The 16608-nt window shown below is 41.4% G+C and overlaps 1 protein-coding gene across 1 annotated transcript in view; it reads left to right on the forward strand.

Annotated features, from left to right (window-relative positions):
* LOC137535721 (polyunsaturated fatty acid 5-lipoxygenase-like) overlaps positions 1 to 16608 on the forward strand; it is an 88191-nt gene that overhangs the window by 36833 nt on the left and 34750 nt on the right. Inside the window, exons 6-10 of the mRNA XM_068257594.1 lie at positions 37 to 209; positions 758 to 904; positions 4416 to 4619; positions 5640 to 5726; positions 12408 to 12586. Coding sequence (XP_068113695.1) covers positions 37 to 209; positions 758 to 904; positions 4416 to 4619; positions 5640 to 5726; positions 12408 to 12586 — 790 coding nt within the window. The remainder of the gene's footprint in view (positions 1 to 36; positions 210 to 757; positions 905 to 4415; positions 4620 to 5639; positions 5727 to 12407; positions 12587 to 16608) is intronic.

The following is a 16608-nucleotide window of genomic DNA, read 5'->3' on the forward strand; positions in this document are numbered from 1 at the left end:
TACATAACCCTGTACTCTGCTTCTCTTGTACTGCAGAGTATGTCATGCAGCATTGGCGTGAAGATTTCATGTTTGGATACCAGTTCCTTAATGGCTGTAACCCAGTCATGATAAAACAGTGCAAAAAGCTACCAGAAAAATTTCCAGTAACCCAAGAAATGGTGGAGGAAAGCCTTGAGCGTAAACTTACACTAGAGCAAGAGATGGAGGTAAATATGCCTGAATGCGCTAGTTAATCATACATATTGGGTTGTATTCACTATTATTTACTGTATGCTGAAGAGCACTTGGCAAACGCCGTGCAGTTTTTGTAATGCGTGTCATGCTAATAGTATAACTTGCATTATACATAGAACATGCACATTGTAGGTATAATGTGCTTTACTCGCTTTAAAACTAGCTAACATGGTGACATGGGGCCTCAACTACTAACCTCCCCTTCCTCTGATACAGGGGACTATACTTCAGATCAGGGGTTTTTGTGGCTACACTTGCTATGGGTGTGAAAATCATAATGGTCGTAATTATGACCCTTGTGAGATGGGTCCCAAGGCCGTGAAAGACACCAAGGGGAGGCAAGGGAAGGGGTGGAAACATTGGGGCACCCATGAATTGGAGTTACACCACTGCAGCGCACAGTAAACATCAGTGGATACACCTTACTCTGAGAAGATGAAAATAAGGTCTAGCTAATAGCAACTTCATTTGGAAGGATAACAGATAACTCTTACTTTGACTTTCTATATGTGTGTTCCAGCGTGGAAATATCTTCATAGTTGATTATGAACTTCTTGATGGGATCTCTGCAAACAAGACTGATCCATGCACCATGCAGTACATTGCTGCTCCCCTCTGCTTGTTGTACAGAAACCTTGAGAACAAGATCATGCCACTTGCCATTCAGGTATTAGTGAATGCTTTTTCATAAAAAAGATTTAGCTGGATTTACAATTGAGGCCGTAACCATAGCAATAGCATTGTATGCAAATCGTATGGAGTCCAGGATCATAGGGGGCACAGAATTGCCTGTCCATATATTGATCTGTGCAGACAGCTGTTTCATTAATCAAACAAGTAAAAAAAAAAAGGAATAAAATGTATTTGTAGTTATGGGAATCTCCAGGGGGCTTAGCCATAGCAACCATAGCGACTGCTATGGGGCCCTGGAAGCATAGGGGGCACAGGTGGTTCTTGATGTATTCACCATTAACTTTCTGGTGTTTCTCCGTGTACGTTAAAAAAGGGCGTCGGGAAAAAAGGGCGCAGGGTTTTAAACGATAAGCATGAATAACGTTTAAAAAAAATTGTGCTATATTTCGTTTAAAAATAATGTTTTATAAAGTTATAAATCATTTAATAATGTGTATGAAATCGGCAATTGTAAAAACGTTAATCTTCCCTGTTTAAAAAGTGAAATGTATAATAACGTTTTATAAAAGATTAATAAGAATTTTATTAAAGCTATACCTAACCCTACTCTCATACAGAACCCTCCCTGTACCTACCCCTAACCCCTAGACCCCCGTGGTGGTGCCTAAACCTAAGACCCCCCTGGTGGTGCCTAAACCTAAGACCCTCCAGGTGGTGCCTAACCCTAAGACCCCCCAGGTGGTGCCTAACCCTAAGACCCCCCAGGTGGTGCCTAACCCTAAGACCCCCCAGGTGGTGCCTAACCCTAAGACCCCCCCAGGTGGTGCCTAACTCTAAGACCCCCCAGGTGGTGCCTAACCCTAAGACCCCCCTGGTGGTGCCTAACCCTAAGACCCCCCTGGTGGTGCCTAACCCTAAGACCCCCCTGGTGGTGCCTAACCCTAAGACCCCCCCTGGTGGTGCCTAACCCTAAGACCCCCCTGGTGGTGCCTAATCCTAAGACCCCCCAGGTGGTGCCTAATCCTAAAACCCCCCAGGTGGTGCCTAAACCTAAGACCCCCCTGGTGGTGTCTAAACCTAAGACCCCCTGTGATAAGCATTAATAACGTTTGAAAAATATGTTTTAAAAAAGATTGTACTGTTTTTCGTTTAAAAATGTTTAAAAAAATATAAATCATTAAATGTGTAATCATGAGAAGCAGTTATAAAACCGTAAAAGTCTCCGGGCGCCGCTTGTAAAACGTTATTTTTCTCCGGCGCCCTTTTTTCCTGTTGGGCGCCCATTAAACAATATTTATTATGGGAGTGAATGGCGGCGCCCTTTTTGTCCACTTGCCTCAGGCGCCCGAATTTACTGTTTCCGTTTCTCCACCCTTGTTAGCAAAGTGGGTTTCCTAGTTCAGCATGATGTGCTAAGGATGAACAGGATAAGCTATCAAGTTAGGTTGGCAGAAACGAGGAAATCTAGCAATATCATGCTTATTTATTGCCAGCATACGTGAAGTGACAAGTGCAAATGTATAGCACGTTCATATGATTCGAACAAGTGCATATATTCTCATGACACTAATCATAGGTGGTTGGCACATGTATGAGGAGAGAGGTATTCCGGTGGGCACTAGGGATTGCATACGGCCTAACAAACTATTCAAAAGGGGTCACCTAGCTTCTTCCAAGCCATATGAGTGCACCTATATTGGACTTGATAGCAGTATTGCTTCTGATTCTGAACAATGGGAATTAAAGACATAATATACAATTTTGATAAGGAGTGCCTTCAAAGGTAACTACATCCCCATTTATCTGTAAGTACTCATCTGTGGAAAAATGAGGTTATTAATACATTATTATATGAAAAACTGCATTGGTGAACAAGATGCAGCAATACATTTACACATTTATCATATACTGCTCAGTTAATTTTTAACTAAATCATTTTCACAGTAATTCAGACACTTTCACTTGTAAGCCAGTGTGTATTATTTAGTGTGGCTGAAGGGTCTCTCTATTTTCTCCTTGAAAATCTTCCTAGATAGATGCTAACAGTGCTGATTCCGTTTCATGCTGTCAATCACTCTGATTGACCCCAGTCATTTTTATAAAGCCTGGTACACATGGAGGCACTTCTGTTACCCTGTAGGGATTGGTACTTAATTCCTTGAGCTACGGTGTGGTGCTGACGCTGTACAGGTGCATCACCACCCTCTAGGCTAGCAACCCATCTAAGCAGGGGGACAGGGCAAATCCCTGCGGGTTTGGGGGAGTGGGAAGAACAATGCAAGGTCATGCAAGGATCAGGGATTGCTAAAGATCCGGCATGCTTGATTCAGCAAACTGCGGTACCGTAGTTGTGGCCGTTATGCTGGAGTACGACAGTCGCGATACCTGCGTCTGGTGCGGTAGTTACGCATGCACACTACTATAACCACGCACTGCGTGCGGTAATATTAACCCGTGCTGTGTGTGCGGTATATTTACTGCAGTTTGCTGAATCAAGCTCATTGTGTGGCAGATGTACACGTACTTGATTGATTCATGCTAGATTCTCGTCTGAAGCATTCTTCATCGGTCGCCATGGTTGAGTTCAGTTCACTGGGTACGTAGCTTAGACAAGGATATGCAAATACTATTAGGGGACAGGCAGCGTGAGTCAAGCACATCTTGGACCTGCTAGCGAAAACCCTCAATGGATTCTATATATCAATTCAGCAGCATTCAGTGGTGTTATATCATCCCTGTTACCGGGATGAAGGAGTGTAGAAGGAGACTGGGCACACAAGCCAGCCAGGAACTTTTTAGTTTAGTCTTAAACTGGGGTCTTTTAGTCACTGTGCTCAATATGATGTAAGGCAAACGGATAAACTGATCCACTCGGCTATTTGTACTGAAAGTGTTGGCTATATTGATTTTATTCTAACCTCTTCTTTTCACTATACTGACTAAAGTATTTAATTCCAACCTAAACCTACAAGAAGGGGTATAACTAGGGGGAGCAGCCCGTTTGACTGCAGGAGGCCCAGAGGTGTGGGGTCCCCAACTACTAGGCTTCCCTTTCTCTGATACTCTAGATCATGTGTTTGTGGCTACTGGCTACACATGATGGGTGTGAAGATCCTGATGGCCACACTTGTTTTCTGAGCCTTGTAAGATGGGCCCCCCGACTGTGAGGGTCACCAAGGGGAGGCAAAGGAAGGGTTGTGAACATTAAGGGTCTCCATCAAGGTTTTGCAGTGGACCCCATAATTTGTAGTTACAGTCCTGCATGTAAGCCTAAAAGGGAAATGAGGATTCAGGTTTAGTTTATGTATTTGTAAGGGAAATAATTAAACTGGTAAGTACCCATAACTGTGTTTTGTAACTACTGTACTGTAACTACCTAAACTACTGTAATTACTGTAACTACCTAAGCTCTAGCATCAAAGAATGGGCTAACCAGAGAAACCTAATGATCGCCTGTATATAATCCAGCTCTCGACAGAGCTAAAACTTGTCTTTTGAACTCATCTAGGTTTGCTAAATCTCACTGTGTGTTTTATACCCTGCAGCTAAACCAAACACCTGGACCTGATAATCCAATATTTTTACCATCAGACGCACAATATGATTGGTTGTTAGCCAAGATTTGGGTGAGGTCAGCTGATTTCCATGTTCATCAAACAGTTACCCACCTCTTGAGGACTCATCTCCTGACAGAAGTGTTTGCCATTGCAATGTACCGGCAGCTGCCTGCTGTTCATCCACTTTTTAAGGTAGCGCCTTTTGCTGCAACTGATATTTGTGCCCCAATGAATAATTAAATTAGCTATCTTGTCTTAATTTATCTCCAGCATGCAAGAAACTGTATTGTATAGACCACTCAAGCTGGGTACTTGGTTGTGTTTAGCAGAGGGATGTAATGTGGGAAACCACACTGGTTCAAAATTGTAGAACGAGGATTGAACGGTGGTCGCTATTTTAGACTGAATTTGATTCAGACTTCTCTTTCAGACTAAACTAATATTGTATCTGCTCTGTTTAATTTAACTTATCCATGGGAATTGCAATTTTACAATTCTTTCAGGCCAGGTCAGATATTCCTAGGCATAAAATAAATTCACAGCTTTTTTCTGTTGTAAATAACTATAATTGCCAAACATGTTCCATGTACATTTTAGATGTCGCTGTATTTAATGCATTTTAATGACCTTTCTTTATATTGGCAAAAAATATATATGTGCCTTCTGATTTCCAAATATATGTAAGGGCTGGAACCCGCTAGGAATCGCTGCAGCGCTTATAAATCACGCAATCGCTGTGTGCTGTGTGCAGCGATTCCTAGGATGATTGCAATCGTATTTGCTAAGTTATGAAGTAAGCTGTACAGTGCTTCCAATTAGCGTTTTGTTTCAATAAACTTGATTATACTTCCCGATGTCCATCTTCTGTCTGTAGCCTGCCCCCTATTGGAGGAGGACAACCAGAGAAGCGCCTCTTCTGCTAGGGGGCAGGGCTACGGACAGAAGCCGACATCCGGTAAGTATATTTAACTTTATTTAAAATCCAAATCGCTTTTTAAAACGAATTTGCAGCATGTTTGCAGTGCATTAGGTGCAAACACGGTCAAAATGCTGCATGTCCTGCGATTGCGATTAAGCAATCGCACTAGTAGTTAGTCAATAAATTATATCATCCTGATTCAAACTGTTCTGCCTTAGCTGGTGGCTAACTCTGTACAATATTTTACTGCCTTCTTGGAAAATAAAGTCCTAATGATGTATTTTGTATTCCAGCTGCTGGTACCTCATGTGAGATTCACTATAGCGATCAACACAAAGGCCCGGGAGCAGCTCATCTGTGAATGTGGTCTGTTTGACAAGGTTTGGATCCTTCTTTAGTTATTCCCCAATTATATCTATTTAAAAGTACAATTATGAAGAAAATAACTTCTTATTGGCTCTGCTGCTGAACTGTTTAGTCTTGAGGTGTCATGTGATGTGCCATTCTTAAAATGTGCCTGTGACGTAGAGCTGAGCAGGATTAATGCTTACCTGGGGCTTCCTCCAGCCCCATATACTCTGTTGCCTCCCTCCTCATCCTCCTGGGCAACTCCATTCTTCCACAATTTTGCCCAGTAACCTCTCCAGTAGCCACCAGTTGTGCTTCATCATGCCTGCGCATACCCCCATCACGTTCTGTGCCTGTGCAGTTAGTACCATTCAGGCACAGAACTTTCCCAGTGACGGAAGTGCAGTGGGGGAGCGCAGGGCCGTAGCCATGCATGCACACTGCAGCATGATTGACGAGATTACTTAGCGATATTGTGGTAAAACATGAGCCGCCCGGGAGGACTGAGAAGGAGGCAACAGAGTACATTAAGCTGGAGGAGGCCCCAGGCAAGTATAAATGCGGCTCGGCTCTTCGTAATTGATTTCACATGTTCGTGTAATTTTTTGCATACATTTGTGCCCATTTTAGCGGTTAACAGCAATGCCCCCATACATGCCATCGTCACCAAAATTGCTACATATGTTAAGGGCAATAGTGGAAATAAGACAACAGAAGGAATTTTTCAAAAAGACATTCTAGTTTTTTCGAAATCATGGAATTTGTAAATGCAAAAGATATATAGGTAGAAAAAAAAAAAAAAACGTTTTATAAAAAATAATACCTTTTAATGGCTAACTAATAGAGTTAAATGATGCAAGCTTTCTGGGATCTAGTCCCCTTCTTCAGGCATATTTCCAGATGTAAGCTGAAGTAAAACACTGATGCAGATAAATTTATCTGCATCAGTGTTTTACTTCAGCTTACATCTGGAAATATGCCTGAAGAAGGGGACTAGATCCCAGAAAGCTTGCATCATTTAAAGAGAACCAGAGACGAAGCACCCTCATGTATTTTATTACATTTATCAGTGGGAACATGACAGGAAACACCTACCCTGCTTTTAGTTTTATTCTTCTCAGTCTAATCTATCTGTTATCAACTGTGATAAGAATCCACCGACTATTCAGTCGAGGTTTGACCTGGAATCATTATAGCTGAGTCACTCTTCTGTGGAGTCTTTTCAAGCCCAAGCCTTCCCCCTCCTGGCTAAGATTTCATACTCCGAGCTGTTGACATGGGAGGGGCTGCTGCTGCCGAGAAAGAAGCTCTGAAACAGTGTATCTGTGTGCAGTGGGCATCCAGTCATTATCTACTGTATGCAGTTTCATTTCTTTGAGAGACACTTCCTACAGGCAGCCACACAGCATACCAGAATAATAGTTGAAAGCAGACAGATGAAAGGCTGCAGCAGCCCTGCTCGTCTATAGTCTCATAGAGGATAGACAGCACATCCAGAACAACTTATAACCCGGAAGCAGAACAGGTATGAGCCGGCGGCCATATTGGATATTTCCTGGAGCAATAATGGATAAAAAAACACTCAAAAAGGCACTCCAGAGTGGCGAAATTATCAGGTAGAGCATTTTTCCTTTACAAGCTATCAACTGATATGTTTATTTTGTGTGAATCGTTCATCTCTGGTTCCCTTTAACTCTATTAGTTAGCCATTAAAAGGTATTATTTTTTACAAAACGTTGTTTTTTTTTCTACCTATATAATTTGTTTGGCTAACACGGTACATAAACTTTTTTGCTACTATCATAAATGCAAAAGAAGAATTATTTGGTTTTTTTTTACTTATTTTCGTCATTCCCCTTAATAAACGTAGCAATTTTTGTGACACGGATAGCCTGTATGGGGGCTTTGTTATGAAGTCAGCATGAAATATCGCAAAGTTTTATGTAATTACGCAAAATTACGAATGTATTACGCAAAGTCAATTGAATGTCAAAACTGTAATTAAATATAGTCATAATTCTGGAAAATTATACAAAGTTTCATGTAGTCGTAATTACCAAATTATGATCCCCCCTACTTATCAATACCTAAAAAGAAGAATCCTAGATCCTGGCATTACACGGGGATGCAGTATATTTATTGCATATAGATAATAGGGATGATCAATGAGATGCAAATATTTCCGAGTTGATGCACATGTATGCACATTTTTATGTAATATATGCAGTTTGAAAATGGACCAGACAATGTAAACCCAGGTTTAAATTAATTGGTCCATTTTCAAGCTGCATATATTTGCATAAAATTTGCATAAACTCGGACATATTTGGATCTCATTTATCATCCCTAATAGATAAGTGCTCGGGAATGATTGGGCCTGATGGTCATTTCACTCACAAAACCCTTCCTTGAATCCTCAGAAGTTTCTAATTTGTGTGGTAGAGAAGAACATTAGAAGCAAAGATATCACAAAGATCAGAGCCTTTTGAAAAAAAACCTTTGCAAATAGCCAACTCTCTCCTACCATCCGTCTGCATGCACTTTGTGTTGTATGACATATTGCCCTCTAGTGCCCGGATGTATATGTCTCTGCTGTTTAGCTGAGACTGTTTTCTACTGTTTTGCTATGACCGTTTGTGTTCTAAGGATAAAGACATTGCAGATCAGTTTCACAGTGATCAGAACACTTACATTAAGTGGCGGCTGAAGTTTTCTAGCTTTACATTGAAAACTTCCAGGTGTTAAGTCTTGTAAAAAGTAGTTGACCTCCCACTTATTGTATGCTGCTGAGACCATCATTCCTCAGCACTGAAAGACACAAATCCCCCAGTGCACTGAGTAATATCTCTTAAAATGAGTCATATCTATGAAATGGATTTCATTTTGTCCTCTAAACGGGATAAGAACAAAACATTTATTAGATATGCGCTACATAGGCATGATAAATGCTTTTCAAAAGCCTAAGATGAAGTGCAAAATATTAATGCTGTAATGTGTAGGATTTATAAGCCTAGTCCAAAGAGTCTGGTCAGGCGCCTGCAGGCCAGAAGATCAGGCCTCACCCAAACATTTACTTAATATGTGATAAACCCAGATAATAGGGGAATTTGGCCTGTGAGCAAAGGAACCCGCAAGAAGCCTTTTCCTCCCCCTCCTGCTCCATCAGCTCAGTACCTTCCTTGTTGCTGTTGTTGTTTTTTCTCCCTTTATCTTCTATCTTAGCCTTACTCAGGATTTTGTATAGTTTTAAAATCTTATCTACACAGAAAATGCAGTGACATGTAACATTTTACTCAGTGAGAAGTTTTAGAGCCTCTGTCCAATCTCACATAGTATTACATTACTAGCTTCCTCCCTTCCCAGCAGACATATAAGATACATTTAGCTGCTTAGAAAACAATATATATGCCTGGATTTTAAAGAGGAACTGTAGTGAAAAATAACAATTAAATTGGGTATTTTTTTTTACAATCTTAATCTATAAATTATTTAGTCAGTATTGGTCTTTCCTCTTCCTGATTTACTGTACATTTTGAAACTTGTCACAGATGGCAAAATCTTAAGTGCTGTCAGGTGATGCTCTGTGGAATGTCCATTTACTGAGAGTGCCAAAGCCATTACAAAATATACCAAGTCTCCGAGAATGCTCTAGGAGAGGAAATCCGCATAGCTTAACAGCCGAGGCAGTGACATCACTGGAAGGGAGGGGATACTTATCAATCTACAGATATAGGAAGTGTTTCTGATGCTGAAACCAGGGAAATTAACATAAAAGTGGGTATCATTTACTGCATTCTAATATATGTTGCTACGTTACCTCTTTAATGAAACTGGTGCCAGTCACTGCTCTTCATAGCTCTTCTGTATAAGTAGGAAGGTAAGGAGAGAAGGTCACCACCCCTCCCAATCAGAATTCAGGAAATGGTGGGGATGACTTGCCACTCAAGCAAATCAAGGCGACTGGATTCAATTTGGGGCTGTTATGCATAAATATTTGAGACTGGGCGGAGCTTTAAAGAGGAACTCCAGTGAAAATAATGTAACAAAAAAGTGCTTCATTTTTTACAATAATTATGTATAAATGATTTAGTCAGCATTTGCCCATTGTAAAATCTTTCCTCTCCCTGATTTACATTCTGACATTTATCACATGGTGACATTTTTACTGCTGGCAGGTGATGTAACTGTTGCTTGCTTTTTTGGCAGTTGGAAACAGCAGTAAACAGCTATTTCCCACAATGCAACAAGGTTCACAGACAGGAAACTGCCAGGAGTACCATGGTCCTCAGAGCTTCTTGTGGGAGGGGTTTCACCACAATATCAACCATACAGAGCCACCTGATGATCCACTTGTGAAAAGGAATAGATTTCTCATGTAAAAGGGGGCATCCGCTACTGATTGGGATGAAGTTCAATTCATGGTCATGGTTTTTCTTTAAGCTTTTAATGTAATTTGATTCACATTGCTTTAGACTTACCATGGCTCTCTCACAGTGGCATGTCTACAATTCATTCCCCCCCCCTCGCAGCAAATCTTTGATTGGGCCCCCCAATGTTCACACCTCTTCCTTCCCTTTGGCGCCCTCTATGGCCTTGGTGCTCATCTCACAAGGGTCATAAAACAAGTGTGACCATCATGATCTTCACACCCATAACAAGCGTAGCCACAAAAACTCCTGATCTGAAGTACATATAGTCCTCTGTATCGGAGGAAGGGAAGGTTCATAGTTGGGGCCCAAAAAATAGTTCTAGGCCCCCCTGCAGCCGCATCGCTAACTTATTTCAAAAGGCTAAGTATACACAGCAAGAAAAAAGTCCAGCTACTCACACTGCAGAGCTTTAGCACCAGGGAGTCAACCAGATCCACCTGAGGTGCAGGTCAACACAGCAAGGAAGAAAGATGACTGGGTCTCAAACCTGGATTTTAGTGCAAATGTATTATTTACGTTTCGGCCAGTGGGCTTTATCAAGTGTTGATAAAGGCCGCTGGCCGAAGCGTTGTGTTATCTTGTGCTATGGTGAAATAAATTATTGCTAATTTGCACTAAAATCTAGGTTTGAGATCCAGTCATCTTTCTTCCTTGCTAAGTATACACAGCAACCAATCAGAATCTATAACAGTGCAACCTTACCTATAGGTTGGTAAGGATTATTGCACTTTGCACTTTGCATTTTTTTTGTGTGATTTTATTGTTTAACCCATTCGCGTTCCGTCGTTTTCACTTGAGCAATGTTCACCTCCCATTGATTAGACTATAACTTTGTCACTACTTATCACAATGAACTGATCTATAGCTTGTTTTTTCCGCCACCAATTAGGTTTTTTTGGGGGGGTACATTTTGCTAAGAGCCACTTTACTGTAAATGCATTTTAACAGGAAGAATAAGAAAAAACAGAAAAAATTCATTATTTCTCAGTTTTCAGCCATTATAGTTTTAAAATAATACATGCCTCCATAATTAAAACTCACGTATTGTATTTGCCCATATGTCCTGGTTATTACACCATTAAAATTATGTCCCTATCACAATGTATGGCGACAATATTTTATTTGGAAATAAAGGTGCATTTTTTCCGTTTTGCATCTATCACTCTTTACAGGTTTAAAATAAAAAAAATATAGAAATATTTCATCTTTACATTGATATTTAAAAAGTTTAGACCCTTAGGTAAATATTTACATGTTTTTGTTTTTTTTAATTGTAATGGTTTTTTTTATAATAAACATTTTATTTGGGTATTTTTGGGAGGGTGGGATGTAAACCATAGTTTTTTAATGTAATTGTGTGTTGATTTCAATTTTTTTTACTTTTTGTTGTAGTTTTACTTTTTGGCCACAAGATGGCGGCCGTGAGTTTATTTACATGACGTCCCTCTAAGCGTAACACATGCTTAGAGTGACGCATCGGGGAGGGAACAGCCAGAAAAGGCGACAGCTTCTCCGAGAGAAGCTGTCGCTTTTTCAGCGGGGGAGAGGAATCAGTGATCGGGCACCATAGCCCGATACACTGATTGCCTGGCTAACGAACCGTGGGCCGGGAGCGCGCGGTAGCGCGCATGGTTCCTGTTTCTACGTCCAGGAACCAAAATTGGTTAAAGAGAACCTGAACTGAAAGTAAAAAGTCAAAATAACCATACACAGGTAACACCTACCTCCTGTGTAGACTACTACTCAATCTCTTTCTTCTCTCCTGCGTCCCGTTTGTTCACTGTGATCAACGGATTTCTCTGTCCTCCATTTTGAAAATGGCCATTACCCCATAACAACTTCCTGGTCAGCACACTGTTAAACTGTAATATCGCCCACTTGAGCCATAGGGAAACATGGACATTACCTTGCAGATTCAGTTGTAACTGACAGCTGCTGATATATAACTGACAACAACTGGTATATTTCAGTTCTGACAAAATGTTGTCAGAACTGGAAGGGATCACTGTGGGAGGAAAATGATGAGCCTCTGAGAGGAACTGATGGCGAGGTAAGTATGTAATATTCATTTGCAGCTATGTCATGTGTTTATTTTAAATAATTTTCCTCACTTCAGGTTCCCTTTAAGCTTGTTTTTGTTATCTCCGTTTAAATATACAAAGAACTTAGTTTTGGCTTCCACATTATGAGAATTTGGGCATTCCCTGACTAGAAATGAATTTGTCATCTCCGTGTATCATTTGCCAATTTACAATGATTTTTATGCTCTCCATGACATTACAGGCCAATGCTACTGGCGGAGGAGGCCACGTTGAGCTGGTAATTCGAGCCATGAAGGAATTTTCATATGAGTCTCTTTGCTTTCCCTCGGCAATAAAGTTGAGGGACATGGATAACAAGGAAGAAATCCCATATTATTTCTTCAGAGATGACGGATTAAAAATCTGGGAAGCCACGCAGAAGTAAGAGACCTTCATTTGCCTATACAGTATTCAGGATTTATTATTTTCAAACATTACAGATTATTTTTGAAAATAACCTTCCATTTATGTTCAACATATTTTGACATCAACTGCACGCGGCATGAGCCTGATTTTAAAAGTCACTAGTATGTTACAGATTTCTATGTGTACACTTATGAGTCAATAATATAAACGCATATCAGCATAATGTTCTGCTCATAACTGTACACCAGGGGTGCCCACACTTTTTCGGCTCGCGAGCTACTTTTTAACCTGCAGAGTCCCCGAGATCTACCTGACCCCCCCCCCCCCCATATATAAGGATCCTTGTAACCCCCCCCCCCCCAAAAAAAAAGCCTATCAAATAGTAACTGCAGGAGCCTTCTCCCCTACATGTCATGAACCCCCTCTCCCTATCCCAGCAGTTCACTCTACCTCCTTTCAAATGTAGAAAATAGCTTCAGAATCCTCCTGATGCCATTTGTCCAGTGTTCTCACTTGCCTGGCAGTCTGGAGGGGAGGAGACCTATCTCTTCATTTGCTCCTCTCAGCAGCGCAGTCAGCTTCTCTCCTGTATGCCAAAAGTTCTCTCTGTCTCCTCTCAAGATAAAAAACACATCACAACACACTGTTCACTCATGTGTCACTGACGTCTGTACGAGTCAGATTCGGCCAGGCAAGAGAACATACTGTGCATAGAATACACAGATCTCTACAGTGCTGTGTGCGTGCCCAGAGATTTGCTTACTATGTCTTTATGCACATTAAAAGTGGCAGGGGAGATGGAGCAGCAACAGCGGCATGGGGCCGAACTGTGGCATATAAATTATTTTAACATAATCTTCATGTGCAAATTGAGGCTACCGAAATCTCTTCTCAATACTTTCTGCCTGGAGTAGAGGGGATGCTGTATGATGAGTCACACAGCCTGGACTCTGGAGGGGAGGAGACCTGTCTCCTCATTTGCTCCTCTCCCCTTCAGACACGCCTCCTCTTTAGCCGCGCCTCTCCCCTTTCCTCCGTGAAGTTTCTAAGGCAGCAAAATCTGACAGCTGCGCTGCACAGCTTCAGATTATGACCAGGGGTGCAGCTAAGGTTTTTGTGGCCCCAAGCGGACTGTAGCAAGAGGCCCTATCCTGCGCATGCGCAGCGTGTACAGTATCCGGGTCAGAGGGCGCGGATCTGTTTAATGATACGGAGGTGTTTTTCAGAGGAGGAGGGTGACGACAGGGTAGGGGAGGTGTGCGGTATGTATCTGCTCACCTCCCCACACACACATGGCATCTTTAGATCAATGTAAAATTACTTAAAAACATTTAAAATTATTATTATTATTATTATTTAGTATTTATATAGCGCCGACATATTACGCAGCGCTGTACAGTGTATATATATATATATATATATATATCTTGTCACTAACTGTCCCTCAAAGGAGCTCACAATCTAATCCCTACCATTGCCATATGTCTATATTATGTAGTGTAAGTACTGTAGTCTAGGTCCAATTTTTTAGAGGGAGCCAATTAACTTATCCGTATGTTTTTGGAATGTGGGAGGAAACCGGAGTGCCCGGAGGAAACCCACGCAGACACGGAGAGAACATACAAACTCTTTGCAGATAGTGCCCTGGCTGGGATTCGAACCGGGGACCCAGCACTGCAAGGCGAGAGAGCTAACCACTACGCCACCGTGCTGCCACAATCCGGCGCTGTCTCGACTGAAGGACAGATTCAGGTTAAGAACGAGATGACAGTCCCTATCTCGCTCGTTAACCGAGGACTACCTGTAGTTTCTGCATTATTTTATGCTCGTAAATCATTATTGCCTAGGTAAAATGTACCTTCAGTGAATATTGTTGAGCTGAGGCTAACACCTCTCAAGTGAGCCAGGCAAGGTATGTGAGTTTATCAGATGTCCAAGGCAAGGGGCTGCCAGCACATTGGCATTAGGGTTACTCATTTGGATTCCGAGGAATTTACATTTCCGCATTTCCAATCCGAAAATGGTATTTCCAATTGGAAAACAAAAATAGGAATTCAGCGAAAATCCAATTTTAGCGCAACTCGTTAATTTTAGACCATATACAGAATTTGGAAGCATTGGACTAATCGGAGAATGCTGAATTTTTCTGTAAAAATTCAGTAATTTTTAGACGAATCACAAGACTTTCCGAATAGTATTCTCTGATGCTAATAAAATACTGCTCAGAAATCAGAAAATTGGAAATCGGAAAAACAGAAATCGGCATTGGCAGAAATCGGAATTTTGGCAGAATTGGAAATGGGCATTTCCGACCATCCTTAGTTGGCATTCCCTGGCTGGAGCCTGCATGAGGTCAACCAAGTTTCATCCTGGACATGCTGAACCGTCAGCAGCTCCTGAGTGGCATCGATTCATTGGTACAGTGCTGATTATACGGTTCTGTTGATTTTGTTCCAATATGTGAATGTGATGAATCCAGACAGCCTGATACCATGTTTCCCCGAAAATAAAACAGTGTCTTATATAAATTTTTGCACCAAAAGATGTGCTAGGGCTTATTTTCAATGGATGTCTTGTATTTATATGAACACACAAGTTCCTGTGCTGTGTCCTCCTGCCTTCCCCACTGCGCTGCCTCTTCCTCTGCTGGATCCACCTCTTGTGTGCCCCTGTGTCCCCCTTGTACCTTTAATGTCCTCCTGGTGTTCCCCTCTGTCACTGTGTCCTCCTCTATCCCATGTCCTTCGCTGTGCCTTCCACTGTCCCCCATGTCTTTCTGGTGTCTCCCAATGTCCCCCTGTATCTGCCTCTTACCACCAGCTCCATGCTGCACTGTTCCCCATGTCCTCCGATATCCTGCTGCATCCTCTTCTTTCCCCCAGCTACATGCTGCTGTGTCCCGAAACTTCAGCCTATGTGAAAATATATATATATATTATTATTATTATTTTTTTTTGGGGGGGGGGGGGTTAACAACAGTAGCATCAAGTGGATCAACATCTAGTACAAATGCTCCCAGTGCTTGTAGACAAAAGGACTACGTTGGCTTAGCTGATAGTTTCTTCATTGTACGGTCGTGTATTTTAGTGAAGAGTGGCAATGCTAGTTTTCGTTTCACATAAAATTTTTGCGAAAATGTTAAATTTGATGTTTGAGGGAAAAATGCCATCGAAAAAAATAGTTTTGTTGTTTTTCACAGGTTTTGCAAAGTTTTGCGGTAAAAATATAGATTTTTCAAGTTTTCGCTGTAAAAAATTTCCACTGTAAACCTATTTCTTTCTGCGTTTTTGTGGTAAAATATATTTTTCCAAGAAACTACAAGTTATTTTCGCAAAAAATGAAGTGAAAATTCGCAAGCAATTCTGTTGTATTTACAGATGAGTAAAAGGTCTAATGTAAGTAACCATGTTTAAAAGTGTGTGGCAGTGATAAATGTTTAGGGACGACATAGATACATATACTGCACATGTTTAGGTCAGTTACGTCAGTATGTGACTTCCTTCTTCTTCTGAAGTCTTACCACAAACAAAAAAACAAACAAAAAAAAAATGTTCATTTCTAGAGAAGTATTAAGATAATTTCTCTTTTGTGTTTTTCCACAACTCATCTCCATATGTTTTTTCAGTCCAACCACTGCTCATTCCGCTTTTACCAGCCTAACCAATGGAGTTACATTCTCAAAGCTAAATCAGCATATGATGTTGTCGTTCGAGTTACTTATAAAGGCAGCAGAAGACAGACTTAGGGCTTGTTTCCACTAGTGCGGTGCGAATTGCCGGGATTCCACCGCTGCCGAAATCGCATGCGTATGCGATTCCGCATGCGGTTTTTGCCACGATTTTGCATGCGATTTCGCATAGGCAGGGTATATGCGAATCTAACCATGTCACTGCCTGGTTCAATTTACATTACTTTTCATGCAAATTCGCACGCGAAATCGAGGCAAAAAACGCATGTGCGTTTTCCCTATCAAATACATAGCCTGCGAATCGCCTGCATTCCTCACGCAGGCGAATTCTGCAGGCTCTACCGTGCAG

The sequence above is a fragment of the Hyperolius riggenbachi genome, chromosome 10, assembly GCF_040937935.1.
Source record: "Hyperolius riggenbachi isolate aHypRig1 chromosome 10, aHypRig1.pri, whole genome shotgun sequence".
Taxonomy (NCBI): domain Eukaryota; kingdom Metazoa; phylum Chordata; class Amphibia; order Anura; family Hyperoliidae; genus Hyperolius; species Hyperolius riggenbachi.